This window comes from Trichechus manatus, unplaced genomic scaffold (genome assembly GCF_000243295.1).
Source record: "Trichechus manatus latirostris isolate Lorelei unplaced genomic scaffold, TriManLat1.0 scaffold00161, whole genome shotgun sequence".
NCBI lineage: Eukaryota > Metazoa > Chordata > Mammalia > Sirenia > Trichechidae > Trichechus > Trichechus manatus.
Window position 1 is genome coordinate 5,091,840 of NW_004444097.1, and position 20,702 is coordinate 5,112,541.

The 20,702-nt window shown below is 38.8% G+C and overlaps 2 protein-coding genes across 2 annotated transcripts in view; both read right to left on the reverse strand.

The window, feature by feature from the left end:
- FAM227B (family with sequence similarity 227 member B) overlaps positions 1–20,702 on the reverse strand; it is a 270,859-nt gene that overhangs the window by 249,966 nt on the left and 191 nt on the right. Inside the window, exons 2-3 of the mRNA XM_004386313.2 lie at positions 20,524–20,577; positions 11,503–11,734 (exon numbers count right to left, since the gene is read on the reverse strand). Coding sequence (XP_004386370.1) covers positions 11,503–11,734; positions 20,524–20,577 — 286 coding nt within the window. The remainder of the gene's footprint in view (positions 1–11,502; positions 11,735–20,523; positions 20,578–20,702) is intronic.
- Positions 6,654–7,151, reverse strand: LOC101357918 (ubiquitin-like protein ATG12). The gene is made up of 2 exons (XM_023740663.1): positions 6,836–7,151; positions 6,654–6,723 (listed from the first exon to the last, which is right to left on the reverse strand). Exons 1-2 carry the CDS (start codon positions 7,000–7,002, stop codon positions 6,654–6,656), a joined length of 237 nt encoding a protein of 78 aa, XP_023596431.1. The 5' UTR covers positions 7,003–7,151.

Consider the following 20,702-nt stretch of genomic DNA (forward strand, 5'->3'; position numbering starts at 1 on the left):
AAAAGAGTAAAAAGACAACCTACAGACTGCAAAAAACTTTCTGGCTACAATAAATCCAATCAGCATCTAATCTCTAAAATCTACAAGATACTGCAAAGCCTCACAACAAAAAGACAAATAATGCAATTAAACTGCCAAAGAAGATATTCAGGGGGCTAACAGACACATGAAGAAATGCGCATGATCATTAGCCATTAGAGAAATGCAGATCAAAACTACAATGAGATATCATCTCACCTCAACAAGGCTAGCATTAATACAAAAAACACAAAATAATAAATGCTGGAGAGGTTGTGGAGAGACAAACACTTTTACACTGTTGGTGGGAATGTAAAATGGTACAACCACTTTGAAAATAGATTTGGCGCTTCCTTAAAAAGCTGGAAATAGAAGTATCATACAATCCAGCTATCCGGCTCCTTGGAATATATCCTAGAGAAAAAAGAGCCATCACACGAACAGATATATGCACACCCATGTTCACTGCAGCACTGTTCACAATAGTAAAAAGATGGAAACAACCTAGGTCCCCATCAATGGACGAATGGATAGACAAATTATGGTATATCCACACAGTGGAATACTATGTAATGGTAAAGAACAACGATGAAGCCGTATAACATCTTATAACATGGAGGAATCTGGAGGGCATTATGCTGAGTGAATTTAGTCAGTCACAGAAGGACAAATATTGCATGGGACCCCTGTTATGAGAACTCAAGAAAGAGTTTGAACACAGAAGAAAACATTCTTTGATGGTTGCGAGGGTGGGGAGGGAGAGTGAGCGTTATTTACTAACTAGATAGTAGGTAAGAATTATCTTAGGTGAAGCGAAGGACAGCACACACTACAGGGGAAGTCAGCACAACTGGACTAAACCAAAGCTAAGAAGTTTCCTGAATACAATTAAACACTTTGAGGGACAGAATAGCAGAGGTAGGGGTCTGGGACCATGCTTTCAGGTGACATGTAGGTCAACTGGCATAACCAAGTTTATTAAGAAAATATTCTGCATCCTACTTTGGTGAGTGGCATCTGGGCTCTTAAAAGCTTGCAAGCAGCCATCTAAGAAGCATCAATTGGTCCCAACCACGTGGAGTAAAGGAAAATGAGAACACCAAAGACACAAGGAAAGTATTAGCCCAAGACACAGAAAGGGCCACATAAACCAGAGACTTCATCAGCCTGAGACCAAAAGAACAAGATGGTGCCTGGCTACCACCAATGATCAGCCTGACAGGGAATACAACAGAGAATCCCAGATGGAGCAGAAGAAATGCGGGTACAGAGCTCAAATTCTAGTAAGAAGACCACACTTAATGGTCTGACTGAGACTGGTGGAACCCCGGAAAGCATGGCCCATGGATTTTCTATCAGCCAGAATGAAAATAAAGGAGGAGTGTGCTGTCACAGTACGGGGAGAGCAATTAGGGTCACATAACAATGTATGCATAAATTTTTGTATGGGAGACTTACTTGAAATGTAAACTTCATTTAAACTACAACAATAAAAAATAAAATAAATGGAAATACATACTATGCTCATGGATAAGTAGACTCAACATTGTGAAAATGGCAATTACTACACAAAGCAATTTACAGATAAATTGCAATCCCGATTCAAATACCAAAAACACTGTTTTAAGAGATGGAAAAACTAATCATCAAGTTTATATGTTAAGCGAAGAAGCCCTGGTAAGTAAAGCACTGTTGAAGAAGAAGAATAAAGTAGGAGGACTCGCACTACCTGATCTCAGAACCTACTATATAACTACAGTAGTCAGAACAGCCTTGTACGGGTACAATGACAGATACATTGACCAGTGGAACAGAATTGAGGACCCAGATGTAAATCCATCTACGTATAGTCACCTGGTCTTCGACAGGGGCCCCAAGTCCATCAAATGAGGGAAAGATGGTCTTTTTAACAGATGGTACTGGCAAAACTGGATGTTCATCTCCAAAAAAATGAAACAAGACCCATACCTCACACCATAAAGAAAAACTAATTCAAAATGGATCAAAGACCTAAGTCTAAAACCAAAAACCATAAAGTGCATAGATGAAAAAATAGGATCAACACTAGAGGCCCTAATATATGGCATTAACAAGATACAAACCATAACAAACAACACACAAACTCTGGAAAATAACCTAGATAACTGGGATCTTCTAAAAATTAAACACTTATGCTCATCAAAAAACTTCACCAAAAGAGTAAAAAGAGAACCTACAGACTGGGAAAAAATGTTTGGACATTACAAGTCCGACAAAGGTCTAACCTTTGAAATCTACAAGAAAATCCAACACCTCTACAACAAAAAGACAAATAATTCAATTAAAAAATAGGCAAAGGAAATGAACAAACACTTCACCAAAGAAGACATTCAAGTGGCCAACAGACACATGAGGAAATGCTTGTGATCACTGCCATTAGAGAAATGCAAATCAAAACCACAATAAGATATCATCTCACCCTGGCATTACTGGCACGAATCAAAAAAACTGGAAATAACAAATGTGTAGAGGCTGCGGCGAGATTGGAACTCTTACGCACTTCTTGTGGGAATGCAAAATTATACAACCATTTTGGAAAATGATATAGCACTTCCTTAGAAAGCTAGAAATAGAAATACCATACGATCTAGCTATCCCATTCCTAGGAATATATCCTAGAGAAATAAGAGCTGTCACACGAATGGTGTCTTAGTCATCTAGTGCTGCTATAACAGGAATACCACAGTGGATGCCTTTAACAAAGAGAAGTTTATTCTCTCACAGTCCAGTAGGCTACAAGTCCATATTCAGGGCATCAGCTCCAGGAGAAGACTTTCTCTGTCAGCTCTGGAGGAATGTCCTTGTGATGCACCAGTCTTCCCTTGGTCTGAGAGCTTCTCTGTGCAGGAACCTCAGGTCCAAAGGATGCACTCTGCTCCTGGCACTGCTTTCTTGGTGGCAAGAGGTTCCCAGATTCTCCACTTGCTTCCCCTTCTTTTCATCTCGTTTAAGAGATAAATGGTGGTGCAGGCCATACCCCAGGGAAACTCCCTTTACATTGGATCAGGGATGTGACCTGGGTTAGGGTGGTGTTACAATCCCACCCTAATCCTCTTAAATTTAAAATTACAATCACAAAATGGAGGACAACCACACAACACCGGGAATCATGGCCCAGCCAAACTGATACACACATTTTTTGGGGGACACAATTCAATCCATGACAAATAGACATATGCAGACCAGTGTTCATTGCAGCATTGTTCACAATAGCAAAAAGATGGAAACAACCTAGATGCCCATCAACAGATGAACGGATAAACAAACTATGGTACATACACACAACGGAGTATTATGCAATGATAAAGAACAATGATGAATCTGCGAAGCATCTCATAACATGGATGAAACTGGAGGACATTATGCTGACTGAAATAAATCAATCATGAAAGAACAAATATTGTATGAGACCACTACTGTAAAAACTCATGAAAAGGTTTACACACAAAAGGAACAATCTTTGATGGTTATGAAGGAGGGGAGGGGTGGGGGGGGACACTACATAGACAATAGATAAGTGGTAACTTTGGTGAAGGGTAAGATAGTACACAATACTGGGGAAGCCAGCACAGTTTGTACAAGGCAAGGTCATGGAAGCTCCACAGACACATCCAAACTTCCTGAGTGGCCAAAGTGGTGAGCTGATAGCTCTGGGGACCATGGTCTCAGGGAACATCTAGCTCAATTTCAATAACATATTTTATAAAGGAAATGTTCTACATTCTAACTTGGTGAGTAGCATCTGGGGTCTTAAAAGCCTGTGAGCAACCATCTAAGATACTCCACTGGTCTCACCCCTTTGCGAGCAAGGGAGCATGAAGAAAACAAGATATAAGGGAAAGGTTAGTCCAAAGGAATAATGTACCACAACTACCACAGCCTCCATCAGACTGAGTCCGGTACAACTAGATGGTGTCCAGCTATCACCACTGACTGCTCTGACAGGGATCACAACAGAGGGTCCTGGACAGAGATGGGGAAAAATGTAGAACAAAATTCTAACTCACAAAAAAAGACCAGACTTACTGGCCTGACAGAGGCTGGAGAAACCCCGAGAGTATGGCCCCCAGACACCCTTTTAGCTGAGTAATGAAGTCACTCCCGAGGTTCACCCTTCGGCCAAAGATTAGACAGGCCCATAAAACCAAATAAGACTAACAGGGCACAATAGCCCAGGGAGAAGTACTAGAAGGCAGTAGGGGACAGGAAAGCTGGTAATAGGAAACTCTTCTTTGAGAAAAGACAGTGTTGACATGTCATGGGTTTGTTAAGCATTGTCATAAAACAATATGTATACTGTTTAATGAGAAACTATTTGTTCTGTAAACCTTCATCTACAGTACAATAAAAAAATTAAAAAAATTTGATGTTACAAATTCACACTCAAGTTTTTTGATTGCTGAAGTAGTAAGTATTCCAACAACCAAAGCCTTAAAAGCAAACAACACATAAATTCAACATACCTATTATTTGTTAAATATGTATGTATGTGAATAAGTACATTCACTTCCTTCAGTAAACGGTAGGTGGACAAAGGTAGAAAACAGATCTTTTCTATATCCAACTTATTTGACTCCAAAATAATATTTGCTTTTCCAGCATTCAGCATATCTATATATTTCTTACCTAGCTGTATGTTTGCAAAATTCAATCTGTCAGTATCATTCCAGTGTTAATTATCAGCTCTATTAATTCATTACACAGGGATACTAGCATAAGGGGACTCAAGAATTCACATTCTTGGGTACAAAATAAGAAACGAACAATGATTTCAACACTATAAAATGAATTGTTCCTTAGCTTCTCCTCATGCTAATGTATGGCAGATCACCAACCATAAGGTGCAGTTTGGGATTTAAGGGGCATGAAGTGTAGTCTAATAAAATCATATTCCCATTATTACCTTTGAAAATAAGCACTTGTATTTCTAGTACACATCTTAGATCCTACTTGGATGTTCCATTAAAGTTATTGGGATTTTTTGTTTGTTTTATTATAATATTTTATTGTGTTTTTGGTGAAACTTTACACTGCAAATTAGGTTCTCATTTAACAACTGCTGCACATACTGGTCAGTGCCATTGGTTACATTTTTCACGAGTCAACATTCTCATTTCTGTTCTGTTTGTTCCATTTCCATTAATCTAGCTTCCCTGCACCCCCCTTACCGTCTTATCTGTGCTTTAGGGTAAATGTTGCCTGTTTGGTCACATACAGATGATTTTTTAAAGGATCACAGTACTCATGGGTGACTGTTTATTTTATGAGCCAATCTGTTATTTTTAGCTGAATGGGTTGTTTTTCTAATGCGGCATTACAAACATTACACAGAATGAAGGAATAAGTCAGTCTCACTTTAAGCAAGTACCTAACAGCATTAGTAAAATGATACTTTGACTTTTAGTCATAGCATGAAATACGAGAAAAATCTACGGCTATTTTTCAATTATTCTTCGAGGGCTTTCAAGTTGGAAAATGCATTATGAAAAACTCAAAAGATGTTGCCAGGATTACTCTAGTAATTAGAGTAAAACAAGTTATACCATTGGGATTCAAGAATCATTACATGATAGGCTGAAAAGAGCTGTAAGATTCATTTGTCCAGATTTTGTAAAATTCTTTGTTTCCCAATAAAATACTTTATTTTAAACTATACATATTCTTTAAGGCAGTCTTCCAATTTGTCAAAATACCTGCTCTTCTGGCTAGTTGTTTATTAGAAATTAGCAGGAACAGCTTTCTCCCCCATATTGCTGGCAACGAAGTTAAACCAAGCCAGCTAATTCTTTCTGCCAGCTGGGCTGTGCTCCTCTGGTCTATGTAGGGAATAAAGCCAGCAAGTGAATGCTCCTTTGTTTTACAAGATGGTAGCATAGTAAATATAAATGTAAATGAGAAAAGGCATATTCCATATCCCAAACAAACTGAACTTCCCTAAATAGGTTAAAAGAAAAAACAAAACCCTTTAGTAAATAAACTTTTACAGTGAAAAAAACCCAACAATGCTAATGCTACAAGTGAACAATTTTCATCATCTTGAGAACTGGTAACAAAGAAGGTTTATATAGTTTTAATCTCCTTTTCAATACCTTGGAGGCAGATCCGGACTACTGATTGTAGTAAAAAAAAAAAAAAAAAACAAGAAATAAACCCGTTGCCGTCAAGTCGATTCCAACTCATAGCGACCCTATAGGGGAGAGTGGAACTGCCCATAGGGTTTCCAAGCAGTGGCTGGTGGATTTGAGCTGCAAGGTCAGCAGCCAAATTCTTAACCACTTTGCCACCAGGGCTCCCACTGATTGTGGTAGCAATGAGTATACGCTAATGTTTTATGATGATTTGCATATTAATACAAGCTGCAATTTTGTGAGTCCACTCTAGGGATGTTTTCTTATGTACGAACATTGGTCCCGGTAGATACGCGCTGATAGCAGATCATTATCCTTGAAGTCTCTTGCCATAAGCACCAAAGCTTTTCAGAGCTGTTTCCTTTGTGAAGATTAATTTTAAGTAGCAAGTCGTTTTTCTTCGTGGTTCATCCCCAAGCCTGAGATTTGCAGTAGTATAGGACTAGTTTACCATCACTTCCAAAATACTCAGAGAGAGTTCCAACTTCCCAGTCTGGAGAAGGGGCAAAGGACTGATTCACATAAATAAACAACTGTTCTGAGGCCACAAGTTTAAGGAAATTTTGATGAAGTCAATGAGTCCTTGGATGGTTCAGGTTCACTCTATAGCCCACTTCTTTATTTTCATAATAGGGGTATCTCGCACAGACTTTAGCAGTATGTCAAGTTTTTCCTTGGTGTCCTCTGTTCCCAGGGAGACTGCAGCAGATGAAGGGGGCTCAGGGGTGACAGTTTCTGGGAAGACCTCCGTAAGTCCTTTGCTGCCAACAGCAGTCGAGGGAGGGAGCTGCAGCACTGACTCTGGTTCCTCTGCCATCTTGCTTGATGGGAGGCGAGGGTGGAAGTGGCCACAAAGATTATTTTTAAATCAATAAGATGAACAAGTCCATAAAAAAAAATGACCAAGGATATAAGCAGGTAATTCACAGAATAAATTAATAAGGCTAATAAACTGATAAAAACATGTCAGTCATAAAGGTAAGAAAGACCTAATTATAATAACGAAATATAATTCTTCATCTATTGGTGTGGATAAGATTAAAAAAGGATGGATCCATCAGGGTCTAGTCAGTAAACCAAAAACTCACTACATTTCAACAGAGACAATTAAATAAAAGGAACTGGTTAAAAGGTATTGGAAAACCAATAAATGAAAAAAGGAACATGAGGTGTGATGTTTAAGGTTGTGTGTCAATTTGACAGGGCCATGATTCTCAGTGGTTTGCCAGTTATATAGTTTGGCAGCTATGTAATGATGTGATCACCTCCATGATGAGATCCGATATAATGTAATCACCTTCATGATGAGATCTGCTATGAACAGCCAATCAGCTGAAAGGGAGTTTCCTTGGGGGTGTGGCCTGCATCCAATATAGGTAGACTTTCTGGTAAAGCTCACTGGCTTTTGCTCACTCTGGATCCTGCAGCTGGCTCCTGATCTGACTTCTGGTTCTTGGGACTTGAGCTAGCAGATTACCTGCCAATCCTGGGATTCATCAACCTCCGCAGCCTGTGAGCCAGTGGCCTGCTGTCTTACCTGCCAGTCTTGGGATTTGTCAGCCTCTGCAGCCTATGAGCTAGCCGCTTACTGTCTGACCTGCTGATTTTGGGATTTGTCAGCCTCCACAGCCTGTGAGCCAGCGGCCTGCCGTCTGACCTGCCAATCTTGAGATTCATCAGCCTCCGCAGCCTATAAGCCAGAGGCCTGCAGTCTAACCTGCTTATCTTGGGTTTGCCAGCTCCTGCAGCTATGTGAGTCAGGAGAAGCCTCCAGCCTGACCCAAGGACTTGTGACTCTCCAGCCTCTACGACCACATGAGCCGTTTCCTTGATATAAATCTCTCTCTCTATATATATATATGTATATATATATGTTTTACTGATTTTGCTTCTCTAGAGAACCCAGCCTAAGACATGAAGTTACACAGAGATAGTAACTACAAGCAGCAGCTACCTCCCCCAGGGTTGGGGGAACAAAAGGAACAGGCTGGAGTCATCGGAGTTTAGAAGATTTGATGAAGCTGATATGATATCTTCAAGGAGGAGATGCACCTCAACTAGTGCTGATACCTCAGGAGCTGGGAGAACCAGACCCAAGGAACTGAGGCTCAGACTTCTAAGGAGGGCGAATTCTGCCTGGATGATGATGGTACTTCATAGGGATACAACGAGGATTCTGAAAAAGAAAAAGCTTTGGAGACTGCTGGCAGGATGAAGGACTATTGCTAAAGTAACACTGACTGGCAAAGTAAGCAACTTGGAAGGAATAAATAAATTCTCCCCTCCTCCTGCTTTCCAGTCACCAACTAATACTGACTATTGGTAGACCTTTACAGAAATCCAGTTGACAAAAGAAAAGTGTAGTTTATAGAGTCTCAGCCCCAAGCATCACAAAACACAGTACAGAAGGGTTGGCTTGCAAATGAGAGACGAGAGCTTAATAACTAGCACAACTGACAAAACCAGTGCTTGTGAGTAGGTAAACAGGTTTCATAAATTGTTAATAGAATTGCAAGTAAATACAAGTTTTTAGGAAAGTGTTTTTAGCAGTATTTTAAAAATTTTAACAGGTATATCTTCTTTGTCTCTGGAAGAGGTTTTAGCTGGAAGCAATAGAAATACTGATCAATTTAAAAATGGTAGCTCACAGTATCTTCAGGAAGGTCAGAGGGCCTGGCTTGGAGTCTATGCAGCCAGGAACAATGCTCCAAATCACTCTACAGCATAAGTCCCATGAGAACATCATTGCAAACATGGCTGAGCAGACACACCAGCTTTTCATTAATGATGCTGGACTCTTTATTCTCTTACTACTTCCTCTAGAAATTGGTTGTATCTACTACTGCTCCCACCACAGAATAAATTCTGGGTGTCTCCTGATGTTTTCCATTCCAAGGCTGAGAAAATATCTGATTGACAGAGACTAGACCATGGTTTTGTACCCTGAGATAGGCTGGATAAGTGGCATTATTAGTTTCTATAATGCCCTAGGAGATCTGAACTCATCTGGTAAAATTACCTACAGTAACTCTGTGGCCTTAGATTAATGATGCTGGAGTAAAAAGAAAAGGTATGTATAAGGAGTTTTAATATCTTATACCTCTTTAAATAGCTGGATCAGTCAAGATTCTCACTTGCAAGCTGGTTAAGCTGAAAGAACTTAATGAACAGGATGCTAGGTAGCTCCTCAAATTGTGGCAAGTGGGCTCAAGGTCAAGCTTCCAGGAAATACCAAAAACTACAACACAAAATAGGCTAGATGAAAAAACAGCTACTCCTACTGCTTCCCTCTAAATACCAGATGAAACTGCTGTCGTCACTGCCACACCACTGTAACTTCTGCAGCTAGAACTTGACTGTAGCCACTGGGGAAATATTATCACAATCATTGTTGCTTCTAAAAGTCATGACTCTGTTACCATTTGCTCCAGTCAAAAAATGAAAGCTCCATGAAGAGCCTGTTCCACATCCAAATTAAAGTTTTCTGTGGGTGTACCTGGCTGATGGAGCACAGATCAAAAGCTTGAATCTTAGCTGCAAGGGAGTCCAACAAATAGGTTGGGAAAGCGTAACTCATTATGAGGGAATTTACCCAAAGAGAGACTGTCTATTCAAAAGACAGGCAGGCATAAATATAACAATTGTTTACTACATATAGTCATTTATTAATCTTTTTCCTAAGATCTCCTCCCTGGGATCTTGCCTTAGAAAAACATAACCTTTGTTTTTGCTTGTATTTTGATTTTACAGTTGCCTTAGCTCTGGAGAGTACCTGAGAGTGAAGGTACTGATAACAAAGAAGTTGAGGGTCTCTTCTGCCCACCAGGCAATATCACTCAAGAGATCCTTGAAAGACACAATCCTAACTCTAGCTGAATTCTCTTATCTACAAAGAAAATGGAGGATGTGTCTTTATGATCAGAAGTAAAAACCAAAGGGCCTGGTGAAAGAACAAGTCTTCATCCCCAGGAGAACCAAGTTTGCTCTATACAGTCAAATTACCTCAATGTTCAAAAAAGTTTATCCAGAGAAGAGTTACACCCTTACAGGCATTAGAATCTAAGCAACTCAAAAAGAGAAAACAAGTAAATAAACAAACACATTAGCAACAACATACTGAAAGCTGTCCTTCCTGGAACTTCTTTCCTGGAACTGCCTTCCTGGAACTGCCTTCCTAGAACTTTAAATGACCTGCTTTAGCCCCTGTAAGCTAACCTAGCCCATGCAGGCCAACTCACACATCTTTTTCTCTGGATTTTAGGTAATATTTTTCTCCTATCAGATTCCCTGGGTGGTGCAAATGGTTAAGTGCTCGGCTACTAACCAAAAGACTGGCAGTTTGAATCCACTCAGAGGACACCTGTAAGAAAGACATGGTGATCTACTTCTGAAAGATCACAGCCATTGAAAACCCTATGGAGCGGAGTTCTATTCTGAAACACATGGGGTCGCCATGGGTCAGAATTGACTTGACGGCAACTGGTTTGATTTGGTTGGTTCTCCTATCATGACCTGCCACCAACTGTCTATCAATTTGTCATACTGTGGTGCCTTGCATGTTGCAGTGATGCTGGAAACCACACCACCACTATTTCAAATACCATTAGGGTAACCCATTGTGAAGGGGTTTCAGCAGAGCTTCCATACTAAGACAGACTATGAAGAAAAGCCTGGTGATCTACTTCCAAAAATTAGCCAATGAAAACTTTATGGATCACAACATAACACTGTCTGCTTGCTTTGGACATATCATCAGGAGGGATCAATCACTAGAGGAGGAGATCATGTTTTGTGAAGTAGAGGGCCAGTGAGGATGAGGTAGACCCTCAGTAAGATGGACTGGCACAATAGATACAATGACAGACTTGAACATACTAGCAATTTTGAGGATGACGTACAACTGGGAAGTGTTTCATCCTGTTGTACTTAAGGACATCATAAGTTGGAGTCAACGGCAACTATCTGTCTCTCTATTCATCCATCCATCTATAATCTATTTATCATGACCTTTCCTGACTTGCTTGTCTCTAATACCAATATCAGTTGCTGCAACTGTTTGTTTTTTTGTTTTGCTTTGTTTCCCTGATATTCTACTACCTCCAGGTGTAGCTTAACAAAGTTCATTACTGTTATAAGCTTTGTCCTCATAACACTTTCTTTGAATCTACATGTTCATGTTCAATTAAATATCTGTATCAAACCATTTTGAATGAGAAGTTATAAAGATATTTCATACCTAGGATTTCATTCTTTATGAGAATGCACGCATGGGTACACGCATGCACACACACATTACTCATAATGAAATAGTTTTTACCTGTTTTAGAAATCATGTTGTCCCACTCAAGAAATTTGGAGGCATGGTTTTTCAAAAGGAATGAACATTCCCCTAATCTTGACTCCATGTTTATGACTGCTTCAAATACTCGAGAGACATTTTCCCATAAATGTGTATAAACTGAAATAAAGGAACAATCTTCCTTTATATTTTTCAGAGTCTGTGCCCATTTAGGATCATAACCCAAATAGACTTCCCTTGGCCAATAATCCTGCAAAAATGTGAAATAGAGAATAAAACTTAAATCATTTTCAATGAATTTAAATAAAAGTTCAAACTCAATGAGTTAATATTAAGATTTTATTCCACAGCATTATGTTTATTAAATGTTCTTTTTAATTTTGAAACAATCACAATCACAAATGCTTTATAAAATTTTTTTCCTGAATAATTCATTTACGATTGTCTATATGATGCTTCACCATTTCTGAATACTGTATAATTCCTAACAACCAAAACATTCTCCTAAATAACTACAACACAACTACCAGAATTAAGAAATTGTCATTGATGCATTATTCATATCTAATCCTCAGTTTCTATTCAAATTTCACCAGTTGAACCAATAATGCTCTTTATAGCAAAAGGAACTAGTTTAGGATCACACATTGTGTTTAGGTGTCATGTCTCTTTAGTTCTCTTCAGTTTGCAACAATTTCTTTTGCAGCAATTGGCTTTTATGACATTGACACTTTACAAAATTATAGGCTAGTTGTTATGATGTAAACTTTTCCTTATTTAAGTATGTCTGCTATTTTCTCATAATTAGATTCATTTTATACATCTTCGGGGGCCCGAATATCACAGAAGCGGTGCTGTGTTCTTGTTGCATTCTGTCTGCTGGCATACACTTTTGATTTGACCTGTCACTGACAATGATGGCTTTGATAAATAAGGTGATGTTTGCCAGATTTTTCCACTGAAAAGCTACTTTTTTCCTCTTTATAATTAACAACTATTTTGTGGGGAGAGTTATTTTGGAACTATGTAAATATTCCACTCCCCATCAAACTTTCCAATTATTTGTTTGTTTATACTAGTATGGATTTATGGGTTCTTGGTCACTAGAGTTGAAACTGACTTGAGAGCACCTAACAACAACAACGTTTTATTCAATGGATTATAATCTGGTATGATCATTATTTATTTTGATGCACCCAATATCTCAGATTTGCACAGTGAAATATCTCTATATTTCTTGAGTATTTCCTTGCTTTCTGGCAAGAACCAGATGTCCCAAGGCTCATCTTGTAGTTACCCTGTCCCAGTCCTGGAATCATGCATTTCTTCAATGAACTCTAGTCAAATTTAGTAGAAAACAGTCTTTAGAAGTTAAGATTTTGGTGCATATGAGCTTGTTACCATTGGGGTACTGCTGCTCCCAGTGGACAGAGCAACAGTACACACACGTATCTCTATTTATTTATCTTCTATCTTATATGTATTTAAAATCATGAGTTTACACTGATACCTGTAATTCCAATTCCAAATATTGTAGTTTCCTCTTTCAATACTAAAATTACTATTTCTAATAGTGAGAAACCTAGCTGTGTTATCTTTAATATGTTTACTTATTCAATCAATCCTTTTATGTAACCAAGCTTTCATCTCCGCTGCCATCCTCTCCCTTATGTGGATAACCTTCTCATCCTGCTTAGGCTCTGACACCTCATGCCAGGCAGCCCACTGTGCAGGGACACCCATCTCACCCCCACTTGGGCACTGTCTTTCCAAACCAGGCCACAGCCTACCTCTATCCACTCCCTCCTTGTGGATACCTTTCTTATCCCCTTGAACTCTGACACCTGAATACCTTCCTCACCATGGTTGGGCTCAAGTAGCCTTCTCTGGGCCACCATGGCTATTACCCTTCCTCCCCCAACGTGAAAGTCTACCTAGTTTTGCGCCATCAAATGGCTTTAGGACTAAATTTTTCAGGAAGAGGAAAGGGAAGGAAAAGGAAGGAGAGGGAAGAGAAAGGAAGAAAAGGGAAGGAAAGGAAATGGAGAGGAGGAGAAGGGATAGAGGAAGGGGAACCACAAAATTATATTTGTAAATCTAAGTTTATCTTTTAAATATAATCAAATAATAGTAAAACAAAGAAAGTTACTCAACATGATTAAAGGTTTGTGAATGAGATAATGCTTTTGGTATTGTTGGGAGAGTTGAATAGGATGAAACTCTTTAGTGGAATTGGGGTAAGCTATATGGGAAATTTAGCTAAATGGGAAGAAATTTGAAATCTGCAGATCAGGAAGTTCAAATCTGCCTCAGTCGGTATTGTTTCCCTTTTTCTTCCTTTAAAAGTTTCCTCAAATGCACCATACATGACCCTATTTATGACTTGTGCTCTCTAATGATAACAGGTACTGAGTGATACCCAGTTTTTAGCTCTGGAAAATATCCCAAAGGTATCCAGGCTTCCCTGTAATTTTGTAAAAACCAGTATTACTTAGATACAGAAGTTCCCTTTCCAAATCTTGCAAACATGTATCTTAAATGAGACACATAACCATCTGGGGAAACTGTCCAGCATTAAAAGCTAGGTATTAGATGTTTTTTTTTAAAAAAAAACCAACTAAGAACAAGATAAGACCACAAGATAAAATCCCTGAAGATGTTAGGGGACCCTAAAGGCTGAAGACACCATTAGTATTCCATTGGTTGTCAGACCGTGTCTAGTCACCTCCCCCACCACATCACTCACTTCCTCTAAGCTGTTTTGCAGAGCCTCTGGAGAGCCCGGGATGGGTCCAGACCTAACCGGTTCAGAATGGTCAGATATGTGCAGAACAAAGATAACTGACAGATGACCCCAGGCCACCATGCATGCTGAGTAACACAAGAGGACTCATGCCAAGGAACCCAAATCACCGGATATACGTCATCAGCAGTAGCCGAGCCCATCTCAGAAGTGAAGAGGCCACTGGCCACTTCCGGATCAAGTCATAGCCCCACCTTTGTAATAAATAATCAATAGAAACTATGAAGAGTTAAAACTTTCTGATCCTGCCCACCGCCTTCCTCCACCCGTATATAAATATGTATAAGTATAAACTGTGATTTCTCACTCAAATTGAGGAACTCAATCAGACGATGATCTCTCTTGAGTTCCCGCTTGCTAGCCTGCAAACTGCAAAATAAACTTTCTTTTTTTTTATTGTTGTAATTAAATGAAGTTTACATTTCAAGTTAGTCTCCCATACAGAATTTTTTTTTTTTACATACATTGTTATGAGACCCCAACCACTCACCCCATTCTGCAATAGCACACTCCTCCCCTCTTCCCTGATTCCCCATAAACATTCAACCAGATCCGAACCCTCTCTGCCTTCCCATCTCACCTCTGGACAGAAGCAGCCCCTTTGGTCTCTTGTATCTACTTGTCTAAGAGGCACATTCTTCACAAGTATCACTTTATGTCCCACAGTCCAGTCCAATCCCTGACTGAAGAGTTGGCCTCGGAAATTGTCTTAGTTCTGTGGTGATGGAGAGACCAGGGGCCATGCTTTCCGGGGCGCCTCCAGTCTTAGTCAGACCATTAAGTCTGGTCTTCTTACTAGAATTTGAGTTCTGCATCCCATCATTCTACTGCTCCATCAGGGACCCTCTCTTGTGTTCCCTGTCAGGACGTTCATTGGTGGTAGCCGGGCACCATCTAGTTCTTCTGGTCTCAGGCTGATGAAGTCTCTGGTTTATGTGGCCCATTCTGTCTCTTGGGCCAATACTTTCCTTGAGTATTTGGTGTTCTTCGTTCTCCTTTACTCCAGGTGATTGGGACCAACTGATGCATCTTAGATGGCTGCTTGCAAGCTTTTAAGACCCCAGACGCCACTCACCAAAGTAGGCTGCAGAACATTTTCTTAATAAGCTTTGTTATGCCAATTGACATAGATGTCCCTTGAAAGCATGGTCCCCAGACCCCGCATCCCTGCTACTCTGTCTCTCAAAGTGTTTGCGTGTATTGAGGAAACTTCTTAGATTTGGTTTAGTCCAGTTGTGAAATAAACTCTTTCTTCCTCTTAAAACCAGCATCTGAGAGACTAGCTTCTTGCACGCTGGGCACAGACCCACTGGTCCGGTTTCAAAGACAAGTAGCATCAATTTGGAATGATAGCTACATTCGAAAATACAGTCCTTATAGGTCATAAGTTGTTATTGTTACAGAAGTTGAGAGAGTGAAGTGAAGCTAAAATGGAAAAAACTTTGAAAATATTTTATAATGTGTACAAACCTTTATGAAAATGTACCCTTTATACTGGACTTGAGATATTACAATCTTTGTTCCCATGACACTGAAGTGTATTATAAGGTGAATAAAGTACCCTGATATTCTAAAAGCCTGATGAGACTCTGTCTCTTTTACATTAACAAGATAATCAGGGGATTGACTGGTGTTTCAAAGCCATTAACACAAAGAAGGTAATGTTTACATATGCCTTGGTTGTTTTACTGGATTCTTTGTAACTGGACTGTGGCATGGACATCAGATGATCATCTTGTAGTAGATCATACCTGCCTTTCTACTTTCACTCTTCCTCTAATCACATTCCCTTTTTATTCCTTTCTATTTTGTCTTTAACCAGATTCCCTTGAATAGCATATTGTTTGAAAAGTATATTTTGTAGCCAGACCTAGGGAAGGTAAGCAGCCAAGGGGCAGATGAGTTGTTAGGCAAAAATGACGTCATTACTACTGAAGGGAAAGTCAACACTACCAAGTTTAAGCAGCCGGAGTCACAGTGATGATATAAATTCAAATGAAATAAATGTTATTTGCATTCCAAAGGGACAAAAGAATTGGACTGGAAATTGTCCTTTACCTCAAGAGTTAGATTCTTCATTGTAGCACTATGATCCTCAGTGATAACTCCTAGAAAACATCTATCTTATTTAAAACAAGGTTAGTGAAATAAGAATTGGCTATGTATTTATGTTTAGTTTAATTACAGCAATTATACTTTGGCAGTGGCAGAAGTGCACAATACTATATACTAGTACAAAACTAGAGATAGAGGAATGAGTAAAGGAGCTCCCCTGAAGTTTGAAGAGGGATTTTGTTTAATCAGGTTAGGTCTTCACCCACATTCCAAGCCTCAAAAGACAGTACTGAACCATCTAACAAAGGGTAAGAAATAAGAATCATGCCTAGGGTTAAAGGAAGAAGAAACTGTTAGCTCTTCTTCTCTTTTCTTAAGCTTTCACATAAGAAAATATTTAAATGAATGAATGAATAAATAAAGAGTAAATAAGTGCAAAAATGAAGATAAGTAAATAAATAAAACAAATGTAGGTTATTCCCTGAATAAAAAGGATAGGATTGAAATAATTATTTTCTCTATCATAGAGTTGCCTTGATCCTCTGGAAAAAATCACAGTAGGAATCTGAGTACCAAACAGGTCTGTATTATAAGCCTAGCTAGTAATTTTCCTCCTGGATGTTTTCAAATATCCAATAATTTGTCATACGGAATGATACAGGAAACATCAAAAGAAGATGGAGGGAATACACAGAGTCACTGCACCAAAAAGAACTGGTCAGTGTTCAACCATTTCAGGAGGCAGCATATGATCAACATCTGATGGTACTGAAGGAAGAAGTCCAACCTGCATGGAAGACACTGGCGAAAAACAAGCCTCCAGGAATTGACAGAATACCAACTGAGATGCTTCAACAAATGGAAGTGCTCACTAGTCTATGCTAAGAAATTTTGAAGAGGGCTACCTGGCCAACCAACTGGAAGAGATCTATATTTATGCTTCTTCCCAAGAAAGATGATCCAACAGAATGCGGAAATTACCTAACAGTATAGTTACTATCGCACACAAGCAAAATTTTGCTGAAGATCATTCAAAACTGGTTGCAGCAGTACATTGACAGGGAATTGCCAGAAATTCAAGCAGGATTCAGAAGAGGATGTGAAACAAGGGATATCATTGCTGATGTCAAATGGATCATGGCTGAAAGCAGAGAATACTAGAAAGATGTTTACCTGTGTTTTATTGACTATGCAAAGGCATTCAACTGTGTGGATCATAACAAGTTATGGATAACATTGCGAAGAATGGGAATTCCAGAACATTTAACTGTGCTTACGAGGAACCTGTACATAGATCAAGAGGCAGTTGTTTGAACAGAAGAAGGGGATACTGTGTGGTTTAAAGTCAGGAAATGTGTGTGTCAAGGTTGTGTCTTTCACCACACTCATTCAATCTGTATGCCGAGCAAATAATCCGAGAAACTGGACTACATGAAAAAGAACAGGGTATTAGCATTGGAGGAGGACTCATTAACAACCTACGATATGCAGATGACACAATTTTGCTTGCTGAAAGTGAAAAGGATTTGAAGCACTTACTGATGAAGATCAAAGACCACAGCCTTCAGTACAGATTACACCTCAACATAAAGAAAACAAAAATCCTCACAACTGGACCAATAAGCAACATTATGATAAACGGAGAAAAGACTGAAGTTGTCAAGGATTTCACTGTACCTGGATCCACAATCAGTGCCCATGAACACAGCAGTCAAGAAATCAAATGACACACTGCATTGGGCAAATCTGCTGCAAAAGACCTCTTTAAAGATACCACTTCAAGGACTAAGCTGAGCCTGACCTAAGCCACGGTGTTTTCAATTGCCTCATATGCATATGAAAGCTGGACAATGAATAAGGAAGACAGACGGAAGAAGAACTGATGCCTTTGAATTATGGTATTGACCAAGAATATTGAATATGCCATGGACTGCCAGAAGAATGAACAAATCTGCCTTCGAAGTACAGCCAGAATGCTCCTTAGAAGCAAGGATGATGAGACTTCGTCTTACACACTTTGGACATATTATCAGGAGGAACCAGTCCCTGGAGAAGGACATTTTTCCTGGTAAAGTAGAGAGTAAAAAAGAGGAAGACCCTCAAAGAGATGGACTGACATAGTGGTTGCAAAAACGGGCTCAAGCATTAACACCAATTATGAGAATGGCGCAGGATCGGGCAATGTTTCGTTCTGTTGTACACAGGGTCGCTATGAGTCCGAACTGACTTGATGGCACCTAATAACAACAACAATAGTTCGGCAACACATAAACATAGTCAAGCCTTAACAAAGAAATGAAAAGCTACAGAATATGAGTATTCGTTTGGGAAAGCTAGAAAAGATTTACAGACAAAACCATACAAGACAAAAATGGCATCAGTATATAAATAATAAATATGGTACAACTGGATGCATTGTTTTATCAAATGCTATCTGATAAAAATTGAAGGCTATAAATATGGATGCTATCTTTTGCATACAAAGGGTGGTACTACTGACATACCATTAATAAGTTATGTGCTTTGATTTTGATTTTATTACATCTTTGGTGAAGGGATGGAATAATCCTACAATCTTGATTTGATTAGTATAATTTTCAAATTAAACTGAGAGGTTATGCGTTTTCCACTTCATATAATTAGAACTTTTCATCTGAGAGTATAGGTCATAGGTGGCACAAATGGTTAAGTGCTCAACTACTAGCTAAAAGTTTGGCTGTTGGAACTCACCCAGAGGCACCTCGAATGACAGGCCTGGGTCAAAGACTTGAAAACTCTATGCAACCGTTCTACTCTGTACACATGGGTTACCATCAGTCAGAATTGACTTGCTGGCAACCAACAACAACCAAAACTAAAACATTTGTGATGGTATAGTCCAAATGTCTCCATAATTATTTGCTGAGTTTGGCTTAATTTTAATTATAATCTTTTCCCCTTGCCATTAAAAATGTCTTTAATGCCTCAAACATAGTCATTAGGCTGCAGCACATTTCTATCATTATTTAAATCAAAACAGTTACAAAAAGCTTGTCCCAACAGCACTTCAAAATATTTGGTCTGCCATAATGATTGAAATAAACTTTTGCAAACTAGGAACACTTTCATTTTCTATTTGTTCCTAAAGGGAACACAAGGTTTTGCCTAAACATTGAAAAAAAATATACTTAAACAAATATAATAACAAAAAATAGATGTTTTAAAATAGATATTTCTGAAACTCCATTGCCAATAGTTTGGTCACAGCACATTTGGTCTATATTTAAACATAAATAAAAACTAAATCCATTGCCACTGAGTTCATTCTGACTCATGGCAACCCCATTTGTTACAGAGTAGAACTACTCCAGGTAATTTTCTTGGCTATAATCTTTACAGAAGCAGATTGCCAGGCCATTCTTCCACAGTGCTGCTGGACTGGTTTGAATAGCTAAACTGTAGGTTAGTAGTTGAGCGCGAACCATTTGCGCCAGCCAGGAACATACAGGTACAAATTATTTATGTTCCAACTCACCAAAAATACAGACACACATATCGCATAAAAGAAAAAAGTCTCCTCTTTCTGTCTTCTACACTGACATCTGTATCCTAGGCCTTACTTAACACTCTTCAATGCAAAAGAAACCTGACCTTCAGATCTGCAAGTGCATGGACCCAAGGAAGAATTCTTACCAAGCCCAATAACTCCAGAATATGTCAGAAGTTATATATCACAATGGAAACTGGAGCTTTCAACATGAAAACACATTTTGAACATTTCTCTCTGATTCAACAAGCAGGGAATATTGATAGAACATCTTTGTAAATTACTCGTGAGTCTCTGCTGTGATGCACGGATAGATGAGGTAAGTAAGCATCATTGCCAGATATTCTTTTAAGGTGTAAATATGTAAGACAAAAATATTATCTTATTAGCAAAATTATATAGAAATGACTGTATAATTCTGATAGGATATAGGGTTAGAATTTTTAAACTGTAAAATGGAGAACAGAATGTTGACAAGACGGGATGTTGACAACAAAGACCCTACTGAAAGGAGATAAATATTTATAAACACTACCCACACTGAAATCTATTTGTCAAATTTCTATTTTTAAAGTCTTTTCCTAAGCCTTCCACATCTCTATAAATGATATTTTACTAAGCTGTATTAGCACATAAAATAGGCTGCGCTACTCACCCAGTTTTGAGACTTTAAGAATTCTTCAAGGTTCTTTGGAGGTTCTTGAATTTTCTAAGGAAGGAAAATCAATACTGCTCATTGACATAAACCTAGATTTTTTATAATGCTTATGCATAATTTACTTAAATAAAATATGATACAGGATTTAAGTTATAATTTTCAGAACCAAGATATTG

Bases quoted from the DNA above. Each gene is read 5' to 3' on its own strand.
- LOC101357918 (XM_023740663.1), bottom strand. From the start codon at position 7,002: ATGGCAGAGGAACCAGAGTCAGTGCTGCAGCTCCCTCCCTCGACTGCT. The intron at 6,724-6,835 runs GTCTGTGCGAGA...TTGTGGCCTCAG, and splicing joins AAACTTGACATACTGCTAAA to AACAGTTGTTTATTTATGTG.